Source organism: Amblyomma maculatum, chromosome 2 (assembly GCF_055883805.1).
Source record: "Amblyomma maculatum isolate TAMU_Amacu chromosome 2, ASM5588380v1, whole genome shotgun sequence".
Taxonomy (NCBI): Eukaryota; Metazoa; Arthropoda; class Arachnida; order Ixodida; family Ixodidae; genus Amblyomma; species Amblyomma maculatum.
This window is the reverse complement of record NC_139345.1, coordinates 78,113,471-78,136,338: the sequence shown is the minus strand read 5'-3', so window position 1 is coordinate 78,136,338 and position 22,868 is coordinate 78,113,471. Positions and strand designations below refer to the sequence as shown.

At 44.8% G+C, this 22,868-nt stretch overlaps 1 protein-coding gene across 6 annotated transcripts in view; it reads left to right on the top strand.

Moving 5' to 3' along the window:
* Epac (Exchange protein directly activated by cAMP) overlaps positions 1-22,868 on the top strand; it is a 747,880-nt gene that overhangs the window by 572,736 nt on the left and 152,276 nt on the right. For all 6 annotated transcript variants that reach the window (XM_084594555.1, XM_084594548.1, XM_084594549.1 and 3 more), the window contains one exon: positions 21,731-21,791. In XM_084594555.1, coding sequence (XP_084450681.1) covers positions 21,731-21,791 — 61 coding nt within the window. The remainder of the gene's footprint in view (positions 1-21,730; positions 21,792-22,868) is intronic.

Genomic DNA, 22,868 nt, shown 5'->3' with positions numbered 1-22,868 from the left:
CCTTCTTGCAGCTATAGAAAGAAGTTGATAAGAAACTACAATATTCAAATACAAAAAGTGCACTGCTGCAGTAATTTACAAGTGTACCTGCAAGCAGTGTACACTATACTTCCAGCATAGGGCCCGAGGCTTCTAGCAGTGGCGCAACAACTGGCCCCGGATCGATAAAATGGATGGCAGAAAACCACGCTTATTCTACTTAATCTTGCACAGTGGCCTAACAGCAATGTTTTTTCTCCCTTCGCTTGCAGTGCAATCTTCAATCTCGTTCAGGTTCCTTACTACGGTAGCCTTTCGGACGAGCTTGATTACTTCTCTATTGAATATGTTGTTCTTTTTTCCGTCGACATTTTGTTTTATTTCGTCTCATCACACATGAAAATGATGTCCGAGGCGTTGCCTGTAGATGATATAAACTTTGATCCGGGCGCTATGGTGCATGGAAGAAGTGACGGTAATCTCATAAAACAGGTCTGCATCATATGCAGCTTCACTTCGTGTTCAGAGATTATGATGCTGTTTGCGACGCTATGACAGCGATAACGACGATGCTTTTTTCTTTTTTTTAATTCACTACAGACAGATGACGTTCACGGTGCGCCAATCAGGTCACGTCGTCTTTGCAGTCAGAATACACTTTCAGAATTTTGGCAGTGCGCTTAGCGACAGTCCTCGCTGTTCCAACCGCACTCCCGCGCCCCTTTTCCCATTTCCTCAGTCATGGCGCACATTCATTTTAACGAGAATCGATCAGAAGGAGCTCGGTACCGACGAGTTGCGCTAACGGAATCTTCGAGTTCTCCCTTCCCCGACAGGGCGCGAACCCTTGGCGATGGACACGTGCTGTCGTAGGCCTTCCTCTCTTTCCCCAACTGGGGACCGAACTGGCTGCTTTATTCGCCCCATTTCGCTTTCATCGCAAGCCTGGCGGGCCTTTCGCGCATTATCCTCTTTCACTAAGCTTACTCATTCATTCATTCGCTCATGTCTTATTCATTGCCGGCGTGCGCAGGTAGTGGGTGAACGCTTTTTCGGATCGTTCGGTGGCTGCTCGTTAGCGAACTCGCGGCAAGGGTGCGCGTGGGTGCCGAAGAAAACGCGAAAGAGCGAGTAATTCAAACAAAGCTGCCGAGGTCTCGTGAGGTGTCCCTAATGATGTCTGATTCATTGTTTCTGTAAACCAGGCGCCTGAGGACACGCATTGTACGTACGACGAGATTTTGAGGTCGGGGAGCTTCCCATCTTGTTGCCAGTGTTCTCTCGCTGGCTCCCCAAGCAATTTTGAAAGGGCAAATGGAAGTGATGTTCTTTTGTCTTTTACATTGCCATATACGAGCGCAGTTTTGTGACCTCGCTAACCTTGCTGCGTCCTTGCTGGTATTCGAGTCTGGCTTCTCAGCTTAGAGCGGTCGTAAGATGGCATTTTTCGAAGCGAAATGAGGGCAGCTTGGAAATCGCAGATCGTCCTGGAGCTCAGATTCATGTTTAGAGTGAAATGCTTTCCGCTGAGTTTTGGTGACATTCACCCCCCCCCCCCCTTTTTTCCTTACTGTATGGCCGCTGATTGAACCGATTCAGAAGTGCACTTCAGCTATATAGGCCAAGAGCTATCGAGCGCATGGCCTTTGATACACGATACCTACAATATTGCAGGGGAAACACGAATGGGTATGTGCTGTGATATTCCTAACTTCGTATGATCCCCAGCTCTGTCTAGCGTTTTAGAACTGCTTGCAGATTGACAAAAAGTTTTTTTAAAGATATTTTCTTGTCGTGGCACCAGGATGCAGTTACCGCAGGATTGTTGAATTAAGCTTTCGGCTTTGTTTTTCATCACTCATGCCTTAGAATGGAAAGAGCAAGGCGAATATTTCTCACAATTGTAACGTCGTCGTGCTAGTAGTATTTCAGTAGTACGCTGAGCAACATCAAACGCAGCTTATGAAAATGAAAGAAGGAAGCTGCACAAGAAAACTTTATTTTGATACCGCTTACATTTCATGCACGGATACACGTATCCTGCAGTTTTATTTCTGGTAAGCTGGGCGCAATTCAGAATCAAAACAGCGCTGAAGAAACTTCGGCCACTTTAGATTTTACTTTTCTCTAAAAATACTATTTTGTAAGCAAAAAGCATGCGATCTGGGAGAAACTTTGTCTTTTAAGTGCTCTATTCATGCTGCTTTACAATACACTGTTTTCGAGCTGTTTGCCTCATGCATGCTGCTGGTCTATCGTAGCGGAATTTCCGTCCGAAGGTAGCAAATGACCGCGTATGTCTAAAAAATGAAACTGAGTATTTGATGCAGCAAATATCAACCTTCCCGGGAAGGTTATGTTCCGTGAAAAACAAGACACGGTTGAATGCATCGATACTCCCCGAAAATTCACCTTATTGCGATTATCGTCCGCCGAACCTTATCTGCTTCTAATAGCTGTTCGGGATATGTTCACGTGATTTGTTTGCTGACATTTTCGATTCCTGCGGGGCTGTAATGGGGCGCATATGCTGGAAGCCTATATTTAAACCTTTATCAACAACTCACGTGAGAGCGTTTAGAGCTATGCAACAAAAATCAGCACAGAAAGCAGTTACTAACATTGGTTTCTCTGCTTAGCGGTAGCTCTCGTACGTCTTCGGCAAGTTGGTATATGTTTGCGCTTTTCTGCGCGTTTTGAAAGCACCAATCGCTCAATTTATTTACATAACGCCTTCTTATGGTTAGAGAAGTTGAAAAGAACTCCTGACTCTGTGGGCAGCCTTGAGCAATGGAGGTTTTATATGAGAACAAGACGTAAATGACATGTTTAATGGCCTGGGGAGGCTAGGAGCTTTACAGTGACAGCTGTTTCCAGGGCATTTAGGCGCTCCAGCGCGAGTCTCCCATCCATATTGGTCGCTTAATTTAGCCCACACAATTCTGCTTAACCTGTGGCTATTGGAAATTCTTGCTTAACCATAAATGGTTATGCTAAATTCTTCCTTTGAATCTAGACTGAGCTGCGGTCCGCTTAACACGTGAGGACGCTGTATACAACGCTTCGCTGTGAGTGGCGCCTTTAACCTTATATAACGAGTCTCCATCTCGTGACAAGCAGAAACTCAGCTCAGTTTTCATTGAACTACCTTGTGAGTTTTCCAGCAAGAATAAGTATCGACTATTGTTGTTGTTGTTTTTTTCATCGCAATAAAATCACTTTCATCTAAAAAGTCTAAAATTGTAAGCGTTTACGAACTAATAGATATTAGTTCGACTCAAAGGGTTAGCCATCCCGAGTCAGCCTGCGACAGTAATGAGAATAGACCCGGCTCCCGCATTCGCACGCACAAAGCGGTTCTGTGGGAAGCTGAATCTCGTTATGACTCACGCGCGCAGCTGTACGCGCCTTTCCACGGCTGCAGGCTTGCTGTGCTCTCACTGGGCACATGACAGAGTCGCCTTTATCCTCGCCACTCTTTCTCAGCGCCGCTGTCATGATCGGGGCTGTACTACTCGCGACAAACGGTGTCCTTCCTCAACCGGTTACGAAACAAAGCACACTTTAATCGCGCGCTCACGGCCCGGCGTCATCAGCGCCGTCCTTGCCTCGCACGGCAGCCGCCTCTTGTCTCGGAACACTCTACCGTAACGTCCAATTTCAAAGGGGCGAGAAGCGAGCTTAGGAAGCAGAGAAGAAAGTAGGATACGCGCCAATGCATCCGTATCCGCGTCGCTGACAGTGCCAAACGACTGTCACTTTGGTGGTTTCCCAAGTTCTCGCTCATGAAGCACAATGCACGCAGCAGAATCGGTCAGAGTATAGGAGACTATGCCAAACTAACAGCCCGGACTCACTTCTGTGCGTCTCTCTATTCTTTTTGTTTCTTTCCTTCTCTCTCTCTCTCTCTCTCTCTCTTTTGCCACAGCCCGAGTCAGGACGCGGCATCTTTTGCGCATGGCCGCATTCGTCCTCGGCCTTCAAGTCGTTCCTCGGCGACGTTAGTCGGCGCGTCGTTCTTGAGCAAGGTCGCCGTCTCGGTGTCTTGAAGCGTGTCCTACCGCGATATATTGCCATCACATCGAAGTTTCAACGCGGGGGAAGAGTGCAAGAGGCGGAGGGGTGTTGCTTGGCTGAGGGACGAACTTCTCGCGCTGCACCGCAACCCTTCCTCTCGCCCCCGCTTCGGCAACCCGACGATGTTTCTTCGCGCCCCTTTCGGCGCCCAAGCGGAAACAAGTAAAATTTTGATGGGCTGCCCAATTCGAACGTCGGACTGCGTGCCGATGCGCGCAAAATGCGCGCGTGATAGCAGGCGCTGTCTGCGGCGGCGAAGAAGGTCATCATGTCGTTGGGCCGACAGTTCTTCCAATCAGCTTGACTGCGTACAACAGCGTAAACTTTGTCTCTGCGCAAGCTATAGAGAAGATAACGAATAGAGTTTGCTTTCCTCCTTTTTTTTTTTTTCTCTTTTTTTTCCTCGGCGCACTGACATTCTTCTGCTCAATGCGCGAGGAATAGACTGTGGCCTTACACATCAAATGTAACTTTCGTGGTGTCAAATATGAAGGAAATTTGCAGCATAATGTTGGCGTAACATTTTACGGTCAACTCTTCTTCGGTTAGTCGTATTTTACTACTCGAAAACAACAAAAAAAAACAACCCTCTCCTGGTGCGCGTTTCTTTTTCTTTTCACTCATTACATTCCTCCTCGTAAACGCGGTAGCCGCTTCGCGCGTCGTCGGAGTAAGCGAGAAAAAAAAAAAGAAACCCCCGTCTTTGGCCGAGTTATTTATGACTGTCGGGTGCGATAGGCCGTCGACAAACTGCGCAAGTACCCAAATAGCATCTTTGTACTGCGTGCAGCAACAGTAATGATGACTCACAAACATCTCGCAACAGCTTTACAATGTGAAGGAAAATAGAAAGCGGAGCTGCAAAGGCCCTTTAAGTCGGGTGCTGTCATTGGCGAATTTCTTAGAGGCCGAAGGCTAACCCATTCTTTTTTATCTTGTTTGTCACATTTTCTCAATTGGTTCCGATAACGGAGGTTAAATTTGCCCCTTTTTTGAGTCCATCATAGAAACCCGCTGCACATCACTGGGGAGTGCTGCAGGGCATTTACTGTCAGGCTAATAAACCTCTCTTCGCCCTAACCTGCTCCCGAGGCTGCGCCTCGCTAGCCTTGGTTATCACACACCACTATAAACCCGTCGTGCGCCTCTTGGCCTCACTGGCGCAAGCTTTGCGTCTGGTAGGGAATCCCGATGCCGTCATAAAAGCATGCACAGGCCATAAAGGCACAACAGGCAAACCGCACTGCACCAAGTGCAATCACGCGTCCATCCTACCTTGACGAATGCGTGCGCAGTATCGCACTTGCAAAGGCAAGGACGTGTCGGCGTGCGCGCTCTTAAGGCCTCTCTCCCCGTCTGTTTCCGCATCGTGACCATCCCCTGTTGTTTGTTACTGACATATGCATACTGTAATGACCAAGGAAATTACTGCTCGCTAATGCATGCTACGCATGCACTAGCGCTAATGCATGCATGCTGTAACTACGGCCTATTTCTTCCGGCTTAGCTGCTAACCGCACCAGTCGGGTCCTATTTGCGTTTTTCACTGTTTAAGGAATAACAGCGCGGAGACGAAGGACAAGGGAGAAGACAAAACCTTGTCCTTCGTCTCCGCGCTGTTATTCCTTGAACATGTACCAACTAGCTCAACTCTCCGTTTTATTGAACTCTCCGTTTCATCTCTGCTGACGTAGGCTTCGTCATGGACGAAGTATATACGGTGTAGAGAAGGAAACGGGCGTTTCCCCCCCTGTGCTGTCTTTATACTTCTGAGTTGTGTTCAAGATCGCCCCGAGTTTTCCTTCTTTCCCTTTCTTTTTTAGTTTTTGTAAGAAACAATAGTAGAGTCCTTACATCCATTCAGCGTGAGAAGCTGCCTAAATTTGCTCGAATCTTGTGTCGAAATGGTGAAGCCGCGTAACTTCGTAATATTGAGGCGACATTCTTAAAATATAAGTTTTTACAATTATCACGGCAAAGTTTAGGTTAGGCTTAAGAAGTGACGACATATTATCACCATGACTCCTTCATTTCGCTATATAACTTACTGCGATGGGTTTATAGCTAGTATGAGTGGCTGAACCAAGAACAGCGGCTGCCACATTACATATCTTCGGTACCTGAGCAGAAAGTGCTGGGACACGATTCCTTGCAGCGTAGAACTATATCTACGCTGAAAACCGTTTTGTAGTTGAAGGTGACCTTTGGCTACGTATGGAACTCTCATTACATTTCAAAATGTGGAACGCCTCCTTTTGAGTAAGGCTAAGTGCAGGAATGTTTACAGTGGCGGAGAGAATACGAACGGCGTGCAGAAACGCAATTGGTGCATGCTACTTATGCAAGTGGAGGAGGAGGAAACTTATGCAAGTGAATTAATCTTCTTCGCTTACGCGTAGAGGCGGCAGAAGCGGAACATAGGCGCGCTGTCCATGTTATTCTTTCCGCGACCGTTCACAGAAACAGGCACACTTTGCTTCAAATATTCAGTTCTATATTCTAGTGGCTGTATTAGCCCAGGAGATTAAAATAGAAGCTACATGTCCTTCGTTTTACAACTCGGGCAAAACCAGAATTTTGATAAGACTCAGTATAAAAAAGAAATGACACGTGTCAAAAGAAAATAAAAACGCGGTTGCCACATCGATGTGACAGGTTTGGAGTGCATACTTAAGTTTGAACTCAGCGCATCGCATTTGCCACCCACGCGTGTTCTTTTTTATTCCCAAGCAGATGTTCCGGATGTAGCCAGGTATATTTCTTGTGCGCTTCTTTCTTGTGATTTTATCTAGCTAGGGTCTCTCTCTCCCTCAGCTTATTACTTCGCTGAAGAACTCCCGCTGAATACTCATTTCAAGACTCAAATCCAGACGGGCGCAACTCAGGAAACAGAACTCGAACGATTCCTCTTTTTTTTTTTTTCGCCTTCTTAAATCGGACCGTTCTCCACCCCGGTTTTGTCGAGGCTTAAAAGCGGCGTTTCTCTCCATCGTCTTTCGCTTGCGCTGCTGTAATTGAGCAGTTTTCTGCGGACCGATCGTTAGCGCTACACACTCAGGCGAAAAAGGCTGGCTCACTGTTTTTTTCTTTTTTTGCTAATGCAGCAGGTTACCTAAGCTTAAAAGCCTAGCTGTTTCTTTATTTCGACCCGGTTTCATTCCGGCTGCGAACCTTGTCTTTTATTTCCTTTCTTGGCGTCTACATAGCTGACGGCGAGGAGGTTTGTCTTCTCTTATACACAGCGAAACGTAGTTATATATCAGCTTTTCCTGTGTCGAACCGTGGCGGGCTTTATTAATCGTTGTCAGGCGTTTGAGAGCCCGGCTTATCTCTTCAAGGCACACGTTGACTCTCTGGAAGGATAATAAAAGAGGAAAGACAAACATAACGAGAGTTTTGACTTTGTCGAAGACTTTACGGAAAACGGGACTGTAGCTGTATGTCAATCTTTCCTCAGGGCACGTGGACAATAAAGTAAAATTGCCATCACTTTTCGCCTCCGTGACCTCAGAGCATTAAGCCCTTTGCTGAGCCGCCTGGGGAAGTGATCCTGCGATGGAGGCGGTCTAGTTTGAGCAAAGAAAAATAAAGAAATGAACAAGGTAAATATAGAGAAAAGAGAAACAAAAGAGCGAAATGAACCATAAGAATGAAAGGAAAATAACGTTTCGCCCCATCTTGTAGAAGCGTTTTACTTTAAGAGTAAAGTGTAATCCTAGATTATCTAAACTTGCTGCAAGTAATGAAGATTTTACAAATAAAAGTGCAAGGTAAAACTACAGTATTACCTTGCGCTTTTATTGTAAAAACTTTATTACTTGCATATGTATGTAGTATGTATGTATGTATGTATGTATGTATGTATGTATGTATGTATGTATGTATGTATGTATGTATGTATGTATGTATGTATGTATGTATGTATGTATGTATGTATGTATGTATGTATGTATGTATGTATGTATGTATGTATGTATGTATGTATGTATGTATGTATGTATGTATGTATGTATGTATGTATGTATGTATGTATGTATGTATGGGTGTGTATGTATGTATGTGTGTGTGTATGTATGTATGTATGTATGTATGTATGTATGTATGTATGTATGTATGTATGTATGTATGTATGTATGTATGTATGTATGTGCGTGCGTGCGTGCGTGTGCGTGCGTGTGTGTGTGTGTGCGTGTATGTGTATGTGTATGTGTGTGTATGTGTATGTGTACGTGTGTGTGTGTGTGTGTGTGTGTGTGTGTGTGTGTGTGTGTGTGTGTGTGTGTGTGTGTGTGTGTGTGTGTGTGTGTGTGTGTGTGTGTGTGTGTGTGTGTGTGTGTGTGTGTGTGTGTGTGTGTGTGTGTGTGTGTGTGTGTGTGTGTGTGTGTGTGTGTGTGTGTGTGTGTGTGTGTGTGTGTGTGTGTGTGTGTGTGTGTGTGTGTGTGTGTGTGTGTGTGTGTGTGTGTGTGTGTGTGTGTGTGTGTGTGTGTGTGTGTGTGTGTGTGTGTGTGTGTGTGTGTGTGTGTGTGTGTGTGTGTGTGTGTGTGTGTGTGTGTGTGTGTGTGTGTGTGTGTGTGTGTGTGTGTAAACATTTCGTATGACGTGGCCTAATAATTTTAATTTTCTCACTGGTTCAGGCAACGACTGCACGGCGCTAACAGACGGTAAGGGAATGAACGCAGACCGAAAAACTGATGTCTGCTGCGGTCTTCTCTTTTGCTCCTTCTGTTCGCTCATTTCCATCAACATTCACTGACTCGCCCGACTAAGCCCACTGCTTAGTTCAGGCTTCCTGGGAACGGTGGGATGAAGTTCTGCCTTCTATCTTTGCTAATCCTCTTCGAGGAAGTATAACAAAAAAATAAAAAAGGCGGGCATTAGGTGCCAGTGTTGCAACCTAACTCAGTCTATATTTACCATGTGAGAGGATTTCGATATCGTTATTAGCGGCGTATCGACAACAAAATAATTAAAAAATGTGCAAGTGAGTCTCAGTGAAATATCTCGTCCGCTAAAATATCTAATGTGTGAGAGTGGCGGTATTCCGTGAGTGGTTCAAAGGCGATGGTGTTTTGAGCCTATATAGCCTTCGTGGTGTGCACAGCATTGTCACGCAAAAGACTATAGGTGACGTTTTTGTAGGAACTGTAACTTCGTACTTCCATTGCTTTGGCAGTGGGAAAAAAAAAGGTATTAGTGTTTTAATGCAGTTAAACGACGATGTGCAGTTCAGGGCGGTAGAATGTGTTGCAGATTAGCACGCGATCCGATCGCTGTAGCAGCTGCGGCGTTCCGTGCTCGATTCCCAAGAGAGATTCCTTGGTTCGAATACGATCTGACTTTCTTTTTTTCTTGGCACGGCACAAGCTTCGCACAAGATTCTTGGTTGAGTTTTATGGGGTTGGGGGAAGTGCTTTCACACTAAAAGCATCCAATTCATGCGACAACATGAAATCCTTGAGGGTATAAAGCTTACTGCAACCACCACGGAGCGCTGAATTACAACCGTCGCTGTCAATCATATTGATGTCAGGTCGAATGCCTTTTAATCATGCCACGGGGTTTAATTTTGTGTTTCACAAATCAGCTAGGTTTTTTCAGTCTCTCAATTTTTGTCGCCACCTCTACGCCGGCGAAACCGTACGGTCACATCGAGTTTCGCGTTCGATGACCTTTTTGAGGGAGTTGGTCTGTGAATCTTTGTGTGTGTGCGTACATGTGTGTGTGTGTGTGTGTGTGTGTGTGTGTGTGTGTGTGTGTGTGTGTGTGTGTGTGTGTGTGTGTGTGTGTGTGTGTGTGTGTGTGTGTGTGTGTGTGTGTGTGTGTGTGTGTGTGTGTGTGTGTGTGTGTGTGCGTGTGTGTGTGTGTGTGTGTGTGTGTGTGTGTGTGTGTGTGTGTGTGTGTGTGTGTGTGTGTGTGTGTGTGTGTGTGTGTGTGTGTGTGTGTGTGTGTGTGTGTGTGTGTGTGTGTGTGTGTGTGTGTGTGTGTGTGTGTGTGTGTTGGCGTACGTATGTGTTAGTTTTATAGCGCATAAGCAGCTGTGACCATTTTGTGTCAAACTTAAGGTTAGGAGTGTGTGGGGGGGGGAAGGGGGAGGAAGGGAGGATAAACATACGAGCAGAGACTACACAACGGCGTGAGATACGGACGAAAGCAAAGCTTTCGAGGAAAATGTTTATTCGCGGGAAATACCACTACAGCGAGCTCGCTTCTGGAACAGCACAATCTCTTTCATTTGCACAAAAAGAAAGTGAAAGGAATAAAAAGCATGAATGACACAGAACAATCGCACCATGCAAAGGAATTCCCAGAAACACCTGACGTCAGATGAACGACACCTGGCTAGCTACAAAACACAATACTATGGCTTGCCACTCACCGAGAGTTGCGCACCGAAGCAAGCACTGCTGATGAGGGCTGCTTACGTACAAAACCGCTTCCAGCGAAATCTCCGCCTTACGCACTGCGCGCATGTTTTGCTTCATGCCTCTACCTCGTTGTAGTGCTCTACGTGCCCGGATCTTCTGTTCTGTTTCTTTGTTGTTGTTTTTATTGCACGTACCCTGCCTTTCCGGGAACTTTTCATGTGTCCCGTGGGGCTGCTATGGAGAGGTCGCGCGCCCCTCCCAGGGATCGATCTAAACCACTTTTGTTTTGTGCTTTACTGAATGGTGGCTTATCAGCGAAGCTGAGAATGGACAGTTGTTCCGTCGACGTTGAATTCTGCAGTTCTTGAGTGTTGCTTTATTTTTATTCGCGTTCTTTTTATTTTTGTCTGGTCTGACGTTGTAGGGATGCTTCGTTGGTGCTCTCCAGCAAAAGATGAAAAAGACAATTGGTGCCGGCATGGTAAAGGGCTGTTAGGAGAACTTTCTGCGTGCAAATTCATGAAAGGAGTGCAACAGTTGATATTCTTTCGTCGTAATTAAATCAAATTTATTTTTTTCATGAGCAGGCAAGACTAGCCCTGCTTAGTTTCAGCTCAGAAATCGCAACATAGTTGAAAAAGCCTCTCCATTATGGAAATTCTTTGCGCCAGCCTTGCAATAAAGACCGTTAGAGGGAAATGCTGAAGTAACATTTCTGACGGTAGTCTTGGTTTGTGGCGATCCTAGTTGGTCCTTGTTGTGGTTAGTTTTTGCCTGGAATCAAGGGGGTTCTATAACCTCTTGTGAAAAGGTCAGTGAAGTTTTTTTCGAAAAATTGTTTTCTTCTGGTTACGGAAAACGTTATGGCAGATTGATACGCGGTCGCTCAGCACACATATATTTGCAAGGAAATGCAATGAATTCATAATGCACCCTCTAGCAACGGTACATTGCCGAAAACATTTGAACCACCCACGTAGCGTTAGGTGTGTCAGTGAAACATGGTGTGTAAAGCATACACAGATCTATATGGCACCCGTCGAGAGGGGTAGAGCGGCGACACACTTGAGCTTTACCTACGTACATTATCAAACATCACCTTTCAGAAATAAAAGCATTTTAGCGCTATCTTCCAAGTTTTCAGCCGTTGTTTGTCACCTTCTTTATTATTTCGATGCGTGCTGTTGATTTCCTCACCTTGAGTTTTTTTTTTTTTTTTTTTTTTTTTTAAATGCTTAACGTTTCCGGTTTGCTTTATTCAACCGCTCCTCGGCACCCCTTCTGATTTGCAAAGAAGTAGAAACGAATATCTAACACTCAGCCTTGTTTCCCTATCTGGCCTACTATAGACATGCATATCTTTGTATATATCTGTGAGCTTCCATAAGGAGATCTGATCTCTGTTATTCAGGCTTGCAATATTGCGTTGGGGCAAGATATTTTCTTGCCAGGCAACTCGATTTTTATCTTTTGCATTCTTCTGATAGAAAGTTTCGTATATACCAGATACTTTGGTATTTATGGTGTCAAAATTACTTTTCTGTCATTCTTCAGAAGGACTTCAAACGGAAAGAGACGAATATATAGAAGCTTAATTTGCATCTTTCTTGTTTGGTAAAATAATTGATCTTTAGGTTTGGAAATGTGCTGAAGGAGAATACTTGTAGCTTTCAAAAAATCATCTTGCTTGGGTATTAGCCATATTGGAAATGCTTTCTTTTTCATCTTTATCTTTTGTGATGTAGATCACGCAAATGAAAAAATTGTTAGGCTTTGCGTCGGGTGTTTTTTTTTTTTTTACGTTTTCGCACCGCCGTGGTGTTGCAGTGGTTACGGCGCTCGGGCACTGTGCCCAACAATGCGGGACTGAATATCGTCCGTGGGGGCTGCTTTTAGATGCAGGCGAAAAGCAAGGCGTCCGTGTGCTGTGCGATGTCAGTCCACGTTAAAGAACCCAAGGTGGTTGAAATTTCCGGAGCCCTCCACTACGGCGTCTCTCATAGTCTGAGTTGCTTTGGGACGTTAAACCCCACAAACCTACCAAGACAGCACCTTCGGAGGTTAATACATCTTTTTCCTGGAAACAGCATGGCGTGAGGAGGCAAAATTTAGCAAAGATATCTGTCAATACCTCTCATGCGCATGAACACGACGAGCATAAGCAGTTTACGTCAACTTGCATTTTTATGAACATAGCCATTCCTTGATGACATTTACTTTATTGCGCCAAGAGACGTAATAAATCTATTTCTGGCTTAAAACGAATAATTTTTGTCGGGGTCGTGTAACTTCACCATTCCTGCTCTAATAAAAAGTTTCGGAATTCTGCATCCAGTATACTTTGAAAAAAAAAAAAAAAGTGTGCAAGTAGAAATCATAAAAAAAGAAATGTGAGCAATACTAAGCAGTATTTATAGCCCAGTTTCGAGCTCTATCGAAATATGCATTCATTTAAACGATTACCAAGTTTCCCAGCCATGGCTTTTATTGCGACTAATCAGCAGGTAGTTTTAAAACTACCTTCAAAGTTTTTCTTAATCTTAACTTGGGAAATAGAGGCCTCATTAAAGTTAGGAAATTCCTCTGTGTTCTTCCTATTTTATTTCTCTTTATTTTTATACGAATAGTATCCCTGCTTAACGTCGTACAGACGCAGCATGCGTAATTTCTGGCATTAGCACGCAATTTAGTTCAGCACACAAGAGAGAATGGGAGATAGAATAAAGTAACTATCTGCCTAATTTCCAAGTATGGTGCGCCGTCGCGAAAGCACCTTTCCATAAACATCAATCATCAGTTCACCTGATTCGAAGCCGAAGCCATGCCGAAAGCATATTCATCACACAACTTGGGAGCCTGCTTGCGCGGTTTCTCGGGCTGCTTTAAGTCTTTGATTTTACCCTAACTCGTTTCATATAGGCCTAACCCATACTGGACGTCTCTTACCGCGTATGCGATAAGGAGAAAAACGAAGGAGAAAAATAAGATAACATGCACAAGTCTAGGACAGCATTTTCGCCCCAGAATAATGTCTCGCTCTCCCTCGTTAGTGCTGTTTTCTTTTTCTTTTCTTTGCTTTTATTTTTTTACACACCCCGTTGTTTCCGCGTCACTTTTCTGGTCTAGCGGATAGCTTGCCCTGACACCTATCAAAGCGATCAAGGGACGTTGAACTTGCTTCTAAAGTTTGTAATGCGTACAGCCTTGGACTTCAAGTAAAAAGGCAGTGCGGGAAAAAGTAAGAACCCACAGCAGCAAAAAAAAAAAAAAAAAAAACAAACAAACAAACAAAACAAACAAACAAAAAACGATCTCGTTGTTTTCTCTCCAATCCTCTGACTATAGCTTTTTGCCTTGTATCCGTGTTACGCTATTTTTTTTATTTGATCTGTAGCAAGTAAAGATGTCTCCCCACGCAGCTTATGCATTTTGTTATTGCCTCTTGCTCTCGACGAACTTAGTATGCTGAAACTGCAAGCACCTGCACCCCCTTCCCCCTCCCTCCCTATTCTTGCTCCCATCTCGTTTATAAACGTTAGCACCCTCAAAACACTTCCTTATTGCCACGGCTTTCTATCCTTATTTTTACGGCCTCAATTTCCTGGCGCGTTTGTATCTTGTTCGCGGTGCAGCCTGGATGCGAGAGTAATTGAATTTTCTTTCCCGCGCGAGGGCTCGCATCCACGGAGTTCTTGTTCCGTTATACATCGATCACTGTTTATGCTAGTGCCAGCACGCATTTGGCCTTGCAGCGCTGGTGTACTATCTGTTGCATATATTTGCCCTCCGCTTTTCTCCACTCTCTTTAGAATTGTCAATTTTTTTTTTTACCTCTGCTGCGTATCTTTACTCGATGAACTTGATGGAGGCATTGAACGCCGCATCCGCTCGGTTCACGCCTTCGGCACCAGCTTCCTTTGTTATTCTTTCTTCTCGCGAGCGCCCCATTTTACTCTTTTCTTTTTGCTTTGAGGCGCTTCAAATAACTCCAGCCCAATTCTGTAAGCGCTCAATATGTCTGTCTGTGCTTGCGCCAGCTAGGCGTCTTTTGCAAGACTCGTTCATGTTTTTCTCTTAATTATCGTCCGCTTCTCAAAATGCTTCGGCGGGCGCATTTTTCAATGTATTGAAACAAAGACGACCGTGGGGGAACTTCGGCTTCCGCTGAAGAGGGGAAAAAAGCACCTAGTCAGCTCCCTTAGAACTTCCAAGGATGCTCGAAATGCTAATTAATTCCGAACACTCACCGGAAGTTAATTTAACGCACACGAGAACGTCTGCGGGCAGGCGTGTCTACATTAAATTCAATTTCTCGGAGAGCGGGTGCGGTGCTAGGGCTTCGAGCGAACGGCCGTTTGCTTAGCCGGAAAGCCACCATAGGAGATGAAGTGTACTGAGGCAGGCGACCACGGCACGGAGAACGCCCGTCTCGTGACACCTCGCACGCTCATATAGGTATAGCGCAGTCTGAACTACTTCCTTCATGCAGTTATCCCGAAAAACATTTGTCATCAAGGTCTTAACGCGAAGAATTAGTCTACGTCTGTGACTGTTCAACTGTGAGATAAAGTTCGTATAAGATTACATCCGTGTACTCAGCATTGGTAGTGGGCTAGAATTAGCATTGGACAGGATTGGATTGGATTGGATTGAACTGGACAGGTTTGGGCTAAATTGGACAGTATTGGATTAGATTGCATTTGACTGGAATGAACTTTACTTGATTGGACTGGATTTGATTAAACTGGATTGGTTTGGATTGGATTAGATTAGAATGGATTGGGTTACTCTGGATTGGATGGGATAAGATTGGATTGAAGAGGAGTAGGCAGTCCAGCGCCAAACGCAGATACTTTCGCTACGTTGATCCTGGCCTAGCCGAGCTAAGCCACGGCCAGTTTTTTTATTTGCTAAGACTCCTCACAGTGTTGTTCGTTGCTGTCATTTCTGGCCTGAATGGTAGTTTAGAGATGCAAATATACCTCGGGCAAAATTATGAATTTCTCAACAGCCTACATTTCCAGCAGGTCAGCGTGCTTTTGGCTAAAAAAAAGTAAAAAAAGAAATGAGAACTGATCTTTTTATGTACACAACCACCTAGCGCACACGGATATTTTTTCTTTTTTTTTTTTGCCACATGCTGACGAGCCGAGTGTTTGCAGTTACCTCGCAAGGAAGTGCAGATAACCCCCTGTTAGAGGACAAAGGAAGAAACGCGACGCTGGTCGCTATCGAAGCAATCTTTCCTTTAACGCCCTGTGCTCAGGGTCAATCTCGTCGCATTGTATGTACACCACAGAGCCGAACACAAGATAGGCGGCTCGGTCACACTCCGGCTCGGCCAGCCTTGCCCCATTTCTTCGCGAACAAAAGCCGGCGCTCGTTAACGACATCGCTGTCGGACGCAGCGCAGTTGTCCGCGCTCTCATCATAAAGTTGTTTCAAGGGCGGAGAAGGCAGCGCTCTGAACGGTGGCCTCGCTGTACGAGTGTGGCCAAAGCGACTGCGCTTCGCCATCTCACAACAGCTATTACCATTCGTGTGAGCTTCCGCATCTGCTGCATCCTCCTCTCCCACGTCTATACTGTGCGGCGCTGTTTCTGTATGGCGTAGTCATTGTGTGTGTATTATATCCAGCGCATTATATTTCGGTTTCATGTTTTACTGTGTTCTTTGTCTCGTATGTAGTGTTTCTCCTCGTTACGCGCCACACTTTTACTAGTGCGCAGCGCTGTGCTCTTAATGGAGCGAGCCAGAAATATTTAAAAAAAAAAAAAGGAATGCTACAATGAAGAAGACAGACAAAAATACACAGGTCTCACTGCGCCGATCTGGTTGGTCCAAAGTGTCGAGGAGGGCACTAAAAAGAAAAAAAAAAGACATTATATTGAAAGAAACCATAATGCCGGTGTGGCGCCACCTGGCTTAGCTCTGGTGTAACTGCATGCTTCATTTCCATCAAAACGCGGGCGCACGCTGCGTGCGACGGCTTCGAGAGATGAATGCGCCCCAAACTTTCCGGTATGCGTTTTTTTTTTTTTCTCTCTATCTTTTTCAAGTCATTGTTCTTGCGCTGCAGGCAGCCCATTGTTTGTGGGTTGAGGCAGTGGTTTTAACTTATTTCTTGGCTCAAATTGCTTTGCACTTAACTGAATCGCAGTAATTCACCATCTGAAACTCTTATCACATTATACAGCGCATTCGAATCGGGAAGTCTTGGCACGATTTCTTGGGTGAAATACTGTCTATGAGACTGGCGATATTACTGTAGAAATACTGATCGCTCTGAAGATGACGTCCTCGTGCACTGCCATGTGAACTCACTGCATTTGCATTTGTCTCACTTATTCGGTTCCTCTTCTACCCCTCGTCGGCACTTAAATCGAGTTGCTTTCCGTTAGCTAATGCCGTATCTTTTATTGATTTGTTGGTCTTTCGCATAAGTCGCCCTAGCGCCAGCAAGTCCCCGCCTAAGTCTCTTAATTTGCTAGTGGCATCTCATGTGCCATTGCGCGCACCTGCAGAAAGGTATAGTCTTTGTAGAAAGTTTAGAGCCCACGCAGCTTGCTTTTAAATCGTGTCGTGGAAGTCCTACCCATTCGAGAGGACTGGACCAAAAAAATTCTTACCTTCCGGAGGTTTGGAAAACTGGGAATGCGTTCCTATATCCAAACGACGTTTCTCAGAAGAGAAACCTTTCGGCTCTAAACGTTTGGCAAAGACTCACATTTATACAGCGCGCGGTAAAATTTAATCTTCCTCCGCTTTGGTCATGTAACTGTTCGGTGCCTCATCGAAAGCGGGGTGTGAATTGCGGAATAGTATTTAAGCGCTAGAACATGGCCTCCGCATACATCAACCATGCTGTCGCAGAAGTCGCGTACGATCGAATTTCATGGACCGTGCGTCACTATTTCGCGTGAAATGTCGCGGTCAAGAAACCCGAGGCATCATAAACTGTCTGAGCTTGAGCGTCGCAGGCTACTTAGTGATCAATTTTTCCTGGATTTGAAGTCCTTTATTCGTGTAACCAAGCACGGTATACAAGACTACCGACGCGCCAAACTGAAGAAGAGGGGAGCGGGTTCTGCACAGCGTCCACAATCCGAATAACGACGCAATCGTTCGCCGACCGTTGTATATACGAAACCATGGCTTGAGATAGCAGTGTTTTTTTTTTTTTTTTTCGGTGTTTTGAGTATTCCAAACGGAAATTTTAGAAAAAGCATTTTCTTAGCTGCACAACTGTTGGCTGCAACGCATTTATATTTCTATGCACAGCGCAGATTAACGCAAAATTGCACCGAGCAAACGGCTCAAGCTCCTCTCATGCTCTGCGAATCTGCGCTTTACGCTGAAAGGGGAGCAAGAAAGATAGAAAAAAAAAAAGGCACAGCGCAGGAGAGTAGCTTTCTTTCGTTTCGGCCATTTCCGAAGCCGATGAAAGCCAAACACGGAAAACACCACAACGGGGTCGGAAATCTCTCTGGCGTCATCATTCCCAAAGGGCATTTAAAGCGGGTGCACGCATGCTGCGGTGAGTCGGAAAGGCAAATCCTTTGTGCCCGCAAACAAAGAAACCACAAGTCGTCTTCCAACCGCCTCTTCGTCGTTCTTGAAATATTTGTCCAGTGTGTCTGCGTACGCGGTGCCCTTTCTCTGCTATGCTACTACTTTGACGCACGTGTTTTTGTCTCTTGTTCGTGCTTCTGTTCGTTCTTCGCAAATCCGCTACTCCCCGCAAGACCGGCGAAATCCGCCCAGAAGCGGTCGCTCCCCTACGGCCGCCGTGGCAGCTGCTCCTCGCATTGTGCGCTTTGGAGACGTGCTCAGAATATTCAATATTTCGGTCTCGCGTTCGTAAGCCTAGCTCGTCCGCTGTGCATGCGCGTGAACGACACGGCTGAGGAGTCGTCGCTGCGGCCGAAGCACATTTTGTGCCGTTAGTGTTGTCCGTAAGGAGCTGCCTTTAGCGTTTGACAGCGCGTTGTGCTCGTATTTTTGTCCTCGTTTCTGGAGTGACTGTGGTTGGTTGAGAAAGTGTCTTTCTTTTGTGTTACTTTCTTCTCGCTTCTTACACGATATTTTTTTTTTTTTTGCAATGAAATAAATAAGAAATAAAAAAGCAGGAATTTCAGTGAGCGGACAGTACGATACAAAATGCGAGATTTAAAAATATAAAGCTAAATTGCTCAGGGAAAACTGATAGGTCGGCGATTTTTCAGGTTGTGACGAACATGAACAAAATATGGGAATGGGGAAAAAAAATAAACTAACTGGGGAATGGGGAAAAAAAGCAAACAAACTCGTGGTTTTATCGGTCCTGTCACGAAACCGACTGGTATTGAATATGCAGAAGTTCGTATTCATTGAAATACAGCAGGCCTTCCATTGGAATACTGATGAGTCATCACAACCTCTTTCTCTAGCTCCTGCACATCATCGGCGCCAGCGCTTGAGTTTGTGCGTTCGTGTGTGCAAATGCACCTGTGAGTGTTTTATTTTTTTTTTCTGTTCCTTCCACACAAGCACTATTTTTTCTCGTTCTTTCTGTTTTACCTTGTCTGCAGTCACGTTTCAGACCAGGGACAATTATTGTTATCCAAACTGGGCTGCGATGAGGGCCGGCATGAATATTCGCTAGCAGCCTTTTAACGATTTTTAAGCCGGACATAGCTGCCGTTGTCGTCCAATCCTGTGACGAGAATTGAATAAACATTCTTCCTGCATGCTTCGGTGTTGTTAGTGAATGGTAGTAACCTTATTCGCATGATCACTGCACTCCTAAAAAAAGTACGTTACTCCTCTAGCTCGTGTTGAAGAATATTGAATTCTCGACGGGCTCCACTGGGTTAGCATGAGACGCGTTGTGTAGCTATCCGATATTTCCGCTCTGGTTTGATTTCACTGCAGATCTCATCTCATTCGGATGTGCGTCTTTCAAAGTCGGCGTTGACTAAAGTGGGACGCGATTATTTTCTCGCTATTGGCGCTTTATCTTTATTGTTTTTTATTTTGGCGAAAGTAGTCTTTTTTCTTTACCTTTTATCTGTTTACCTTTACCTTTTACTTTTTTTTGCATTTTGTATCTTTTTTTTTTTTTTTTGCAATATGGAGCGTGCTAAGAGAAGAAATATCGCACTTCAGTAAGGAGTGAAGGCGAGTGTTTTTGAGAGCATACCCGTTATTGGACTGTCACTATAGTTTCAACGCCGTAAATTCGTTTACTGTACAGCGCTGGGCTGCTTCCCCACTTTGAAGAATTTATAGACCGGCTTCTTCTTCCTGCCATCTTCGCATGAAATATTTACGTACCACGCAGGAAATGACTTGTCTAGATATGGCTTAGACATAACTTGGTTTTGAACTACGCCATGTGCAACACTACAACTTCAATAATAAAAGTTGCAAGGGCGAGCAGAAGTAAAAATATGCGCGCAGGGAGTGGATGCTTATGGGCAATGTTTTGAAGAGTTGACGTGTTTCACTTCAAGAACTGCAAACGATACAATGATGCCATCTGCGCAAGTGGATTTTACAGCGAACAATTAAGTAATGTTCGTAATGTTCAGTGGTAAACTTAATTTAGTTTTTCTTCTTGGAAGGATTATACTGCGTCATTGTCAGCCGTAAACATCGAAGCTGAGACCAGTATTTAAGTTTTGTTAATAGGCAGTGTGATTTTAAATATCGAATCTCAAATATGCGGATTTGAAAACTCGTTAGGTGGGTTATTCTGAATCGCACGGCTATACAGGAGCGTCCCTGAGCGTAGTATTGTTACCGAAATATAGTTAACGTCCTCTTCGTCATCGCGTATACGAAACAGATACAGATTTTACAAATAACAATAGCGATGGCACGTTTTTATAAACGTGCAATGCGATATGCCCAGCGTGACGAGCTTTCAAATGGGAGTTTTCGACCTTGGATATTAGTAACCCCATTTCCAATGAAAAAAGAAAAAAAAAAAAAAACTGGGCTTACGTTCGGTTATTGCGATCTCCAATTTCACAGTATAATCCTTTGATCCAAAATCTTAAATGAGAAAGTTTATTACTGCATTTTTTATAATTATATCAGTCGAAAGCACGCACATAATATCTGGCGTCTTATTTTGAAGATATAAATCTGGCACCGCTAAAATGACTGTTTTCTGTAGCTGCATAGGCGACGGTACTGAAAGCGCATTTCAGAAAACGCTGAGCCAGGAGTGATGGCTCCTTGCAATAGCATGAACTTTCGATCCCGCTTTATTCCCTGATTGAGAAAGTGTAACCAGTGATCAAATATGGCCATGTCTAAAAAAATGACCTGCGCAACTATGTAACAATTAAAATATGCTCACTCCCTAGCGAAAAAACACTATGAGTCGCAATAACCTCATACAGATTTCTCATATTGACCTCTTATAATTCTCATATAATCTCATACAAATATCATTCAACATATGAGAAATATATGAAATGGCATGAGATTTGTTAGAGTTTAGTATGAGTTTTTATGAGAAATCTGTATGAGGTTATTGTGACTCATACGATATTTTCGCCAGAGTAAGTATGTCATTCATGCTTGTGCGCTTCGTGTAACGGCCACAATAGCACGACGAAGTGTATGAAGGTGGATTCATGTGCTGGAGCAGGCTTTTTTCATTTTTCAAAACTCGAAGCGTAGAAATATATATTCTTCGTATTACAAACTTATATACTCATTTAGCACTTATAGCTTAGCATAGGTTTTTCTTGGCAGGGTAATTTTGCTTCACTCCAGCTCCTTTTGAAGACCTTTTTGCAAAAGATTCTACTAACCGGAAGGCAAGTCGGTAAATCTTCTGGAGGCAGATAATAAGAAGCGTTCATTCTCAACCACGGGACGCCAAGGGAAAATCTTCCGCTAAACGATATATGCAGTTTTGTTCTCATACAGCTCTTATAATCTCTAGAATCCTGTCTTCATCCTTGCGCTTTCACTCCATGAGCTGGGTCCTGGCATAAGCGGCACTCTCGCATTATGAATAGGAGCTTATCATATCTCTCAAGAATAAATTGTTAAAAAAATGCACCTTGCCAGCTCTGGCGTCATGGCTAAAAAATGAAGGGAAACAAAATCCCATTATAAATGATAGAACTAGTAGCTTGAACGAAAACGCATGAAAATAGGAATATTGAAAAAAATATATATATTCGTGAAATCTGTCTGAATAGGAAGTTTTGTATCACCTATGCGCAACCTTGTCGACTGGATATGAATGTGTTTCACTTATCGAACCTACTAAACGCGTCCTGCTCTCTCTCTCTTGCTCTGTGCAGCGCAACCGGCACCTCATGGAGGACATTGTGTCGCCGCTGAGCTCACTTCGCAGCATATCGGGTAAGTCTCGTTTGTCTAGTTTCAGACTTTTTTTTTTCTTTTTGTCGTGTAGTGGAGCCCAGGACGAATCCAGCCCAGAAGAAAGTACACCTCGATAGAGACTCAAACACGGAGAGCGTATGGATTCTGTCGCTTTCAGCGCCTTCTCCGGATATATACATGTGTATATATACATGTATATAAGTGCTCGTTTCCCTATTTAAGCGAGAACGCAGACTCTGATACTGATGGCCAAGCTTTATAAGCCAGGAGTCTTGCTCTACTTATATTGTCACGGGTTCTATCGCTACCCGGACGGCAGTCCAGAAGGACAGGGTCAAAGGACGGGGTTGAGGCACAGGAGGCAGAGAGCAGGCGCTTGACCAGGCAAAAGCAGCGGCGTCCCAGAACCACGCGCACTCCGCAGAACTTCGTCTTCTTCTCCCTCCAGAACTGACACGGTTAGCGCGGGTTACACTACTCCTCCCCCTGAAAGGCGCATCGTCCCGATGCGCGCTCCAGCGTAACTGAAACGTTAAATCAAGCAGAGCTCAGAGTCAGAATACGTGGTTCTAGCGTTCACAGTAAGTTTTGAGGCGAACCACATGCACCACTTCAGGATGAGGGGGCCGACGAGATGTGCTCGGAACAATCGGAATCACCTCGTAATTCACGTCGCTTATACGGCGAACGACCTCGTATGGGCCAAAGTAACGTTTTAGCAGCTTCTCGCTGAGACCGCGACGGCGAACGGGAGTCCACACCCACACTTTATCACCAGGTGCAAAATGAACTTCACGATGCCGGAGGTTGTACCTGCGTGCATCGACGTGCTGGCGGTCTTGGATGCGTAGTCGTGCCAACTGTCGGGCTTCTTCTGCGTGCTGGGTTACCAGTTCGACATCGTCGTAAGAGTAGACCTCCGGCTCATGGGGAAGCATGGCGTCAAGCATAGTAGTCACCTCTCGGCCATGCACCAGACGGAACGGCGAAAACCCGGTTGTTTCCTGAGTTGCGGTGTTATAAGCGAAAGTTACGTAGGGAAGAATATCGTCCCATGTACGGTGCTCGACGTCTACATACATAGATATCATGTCG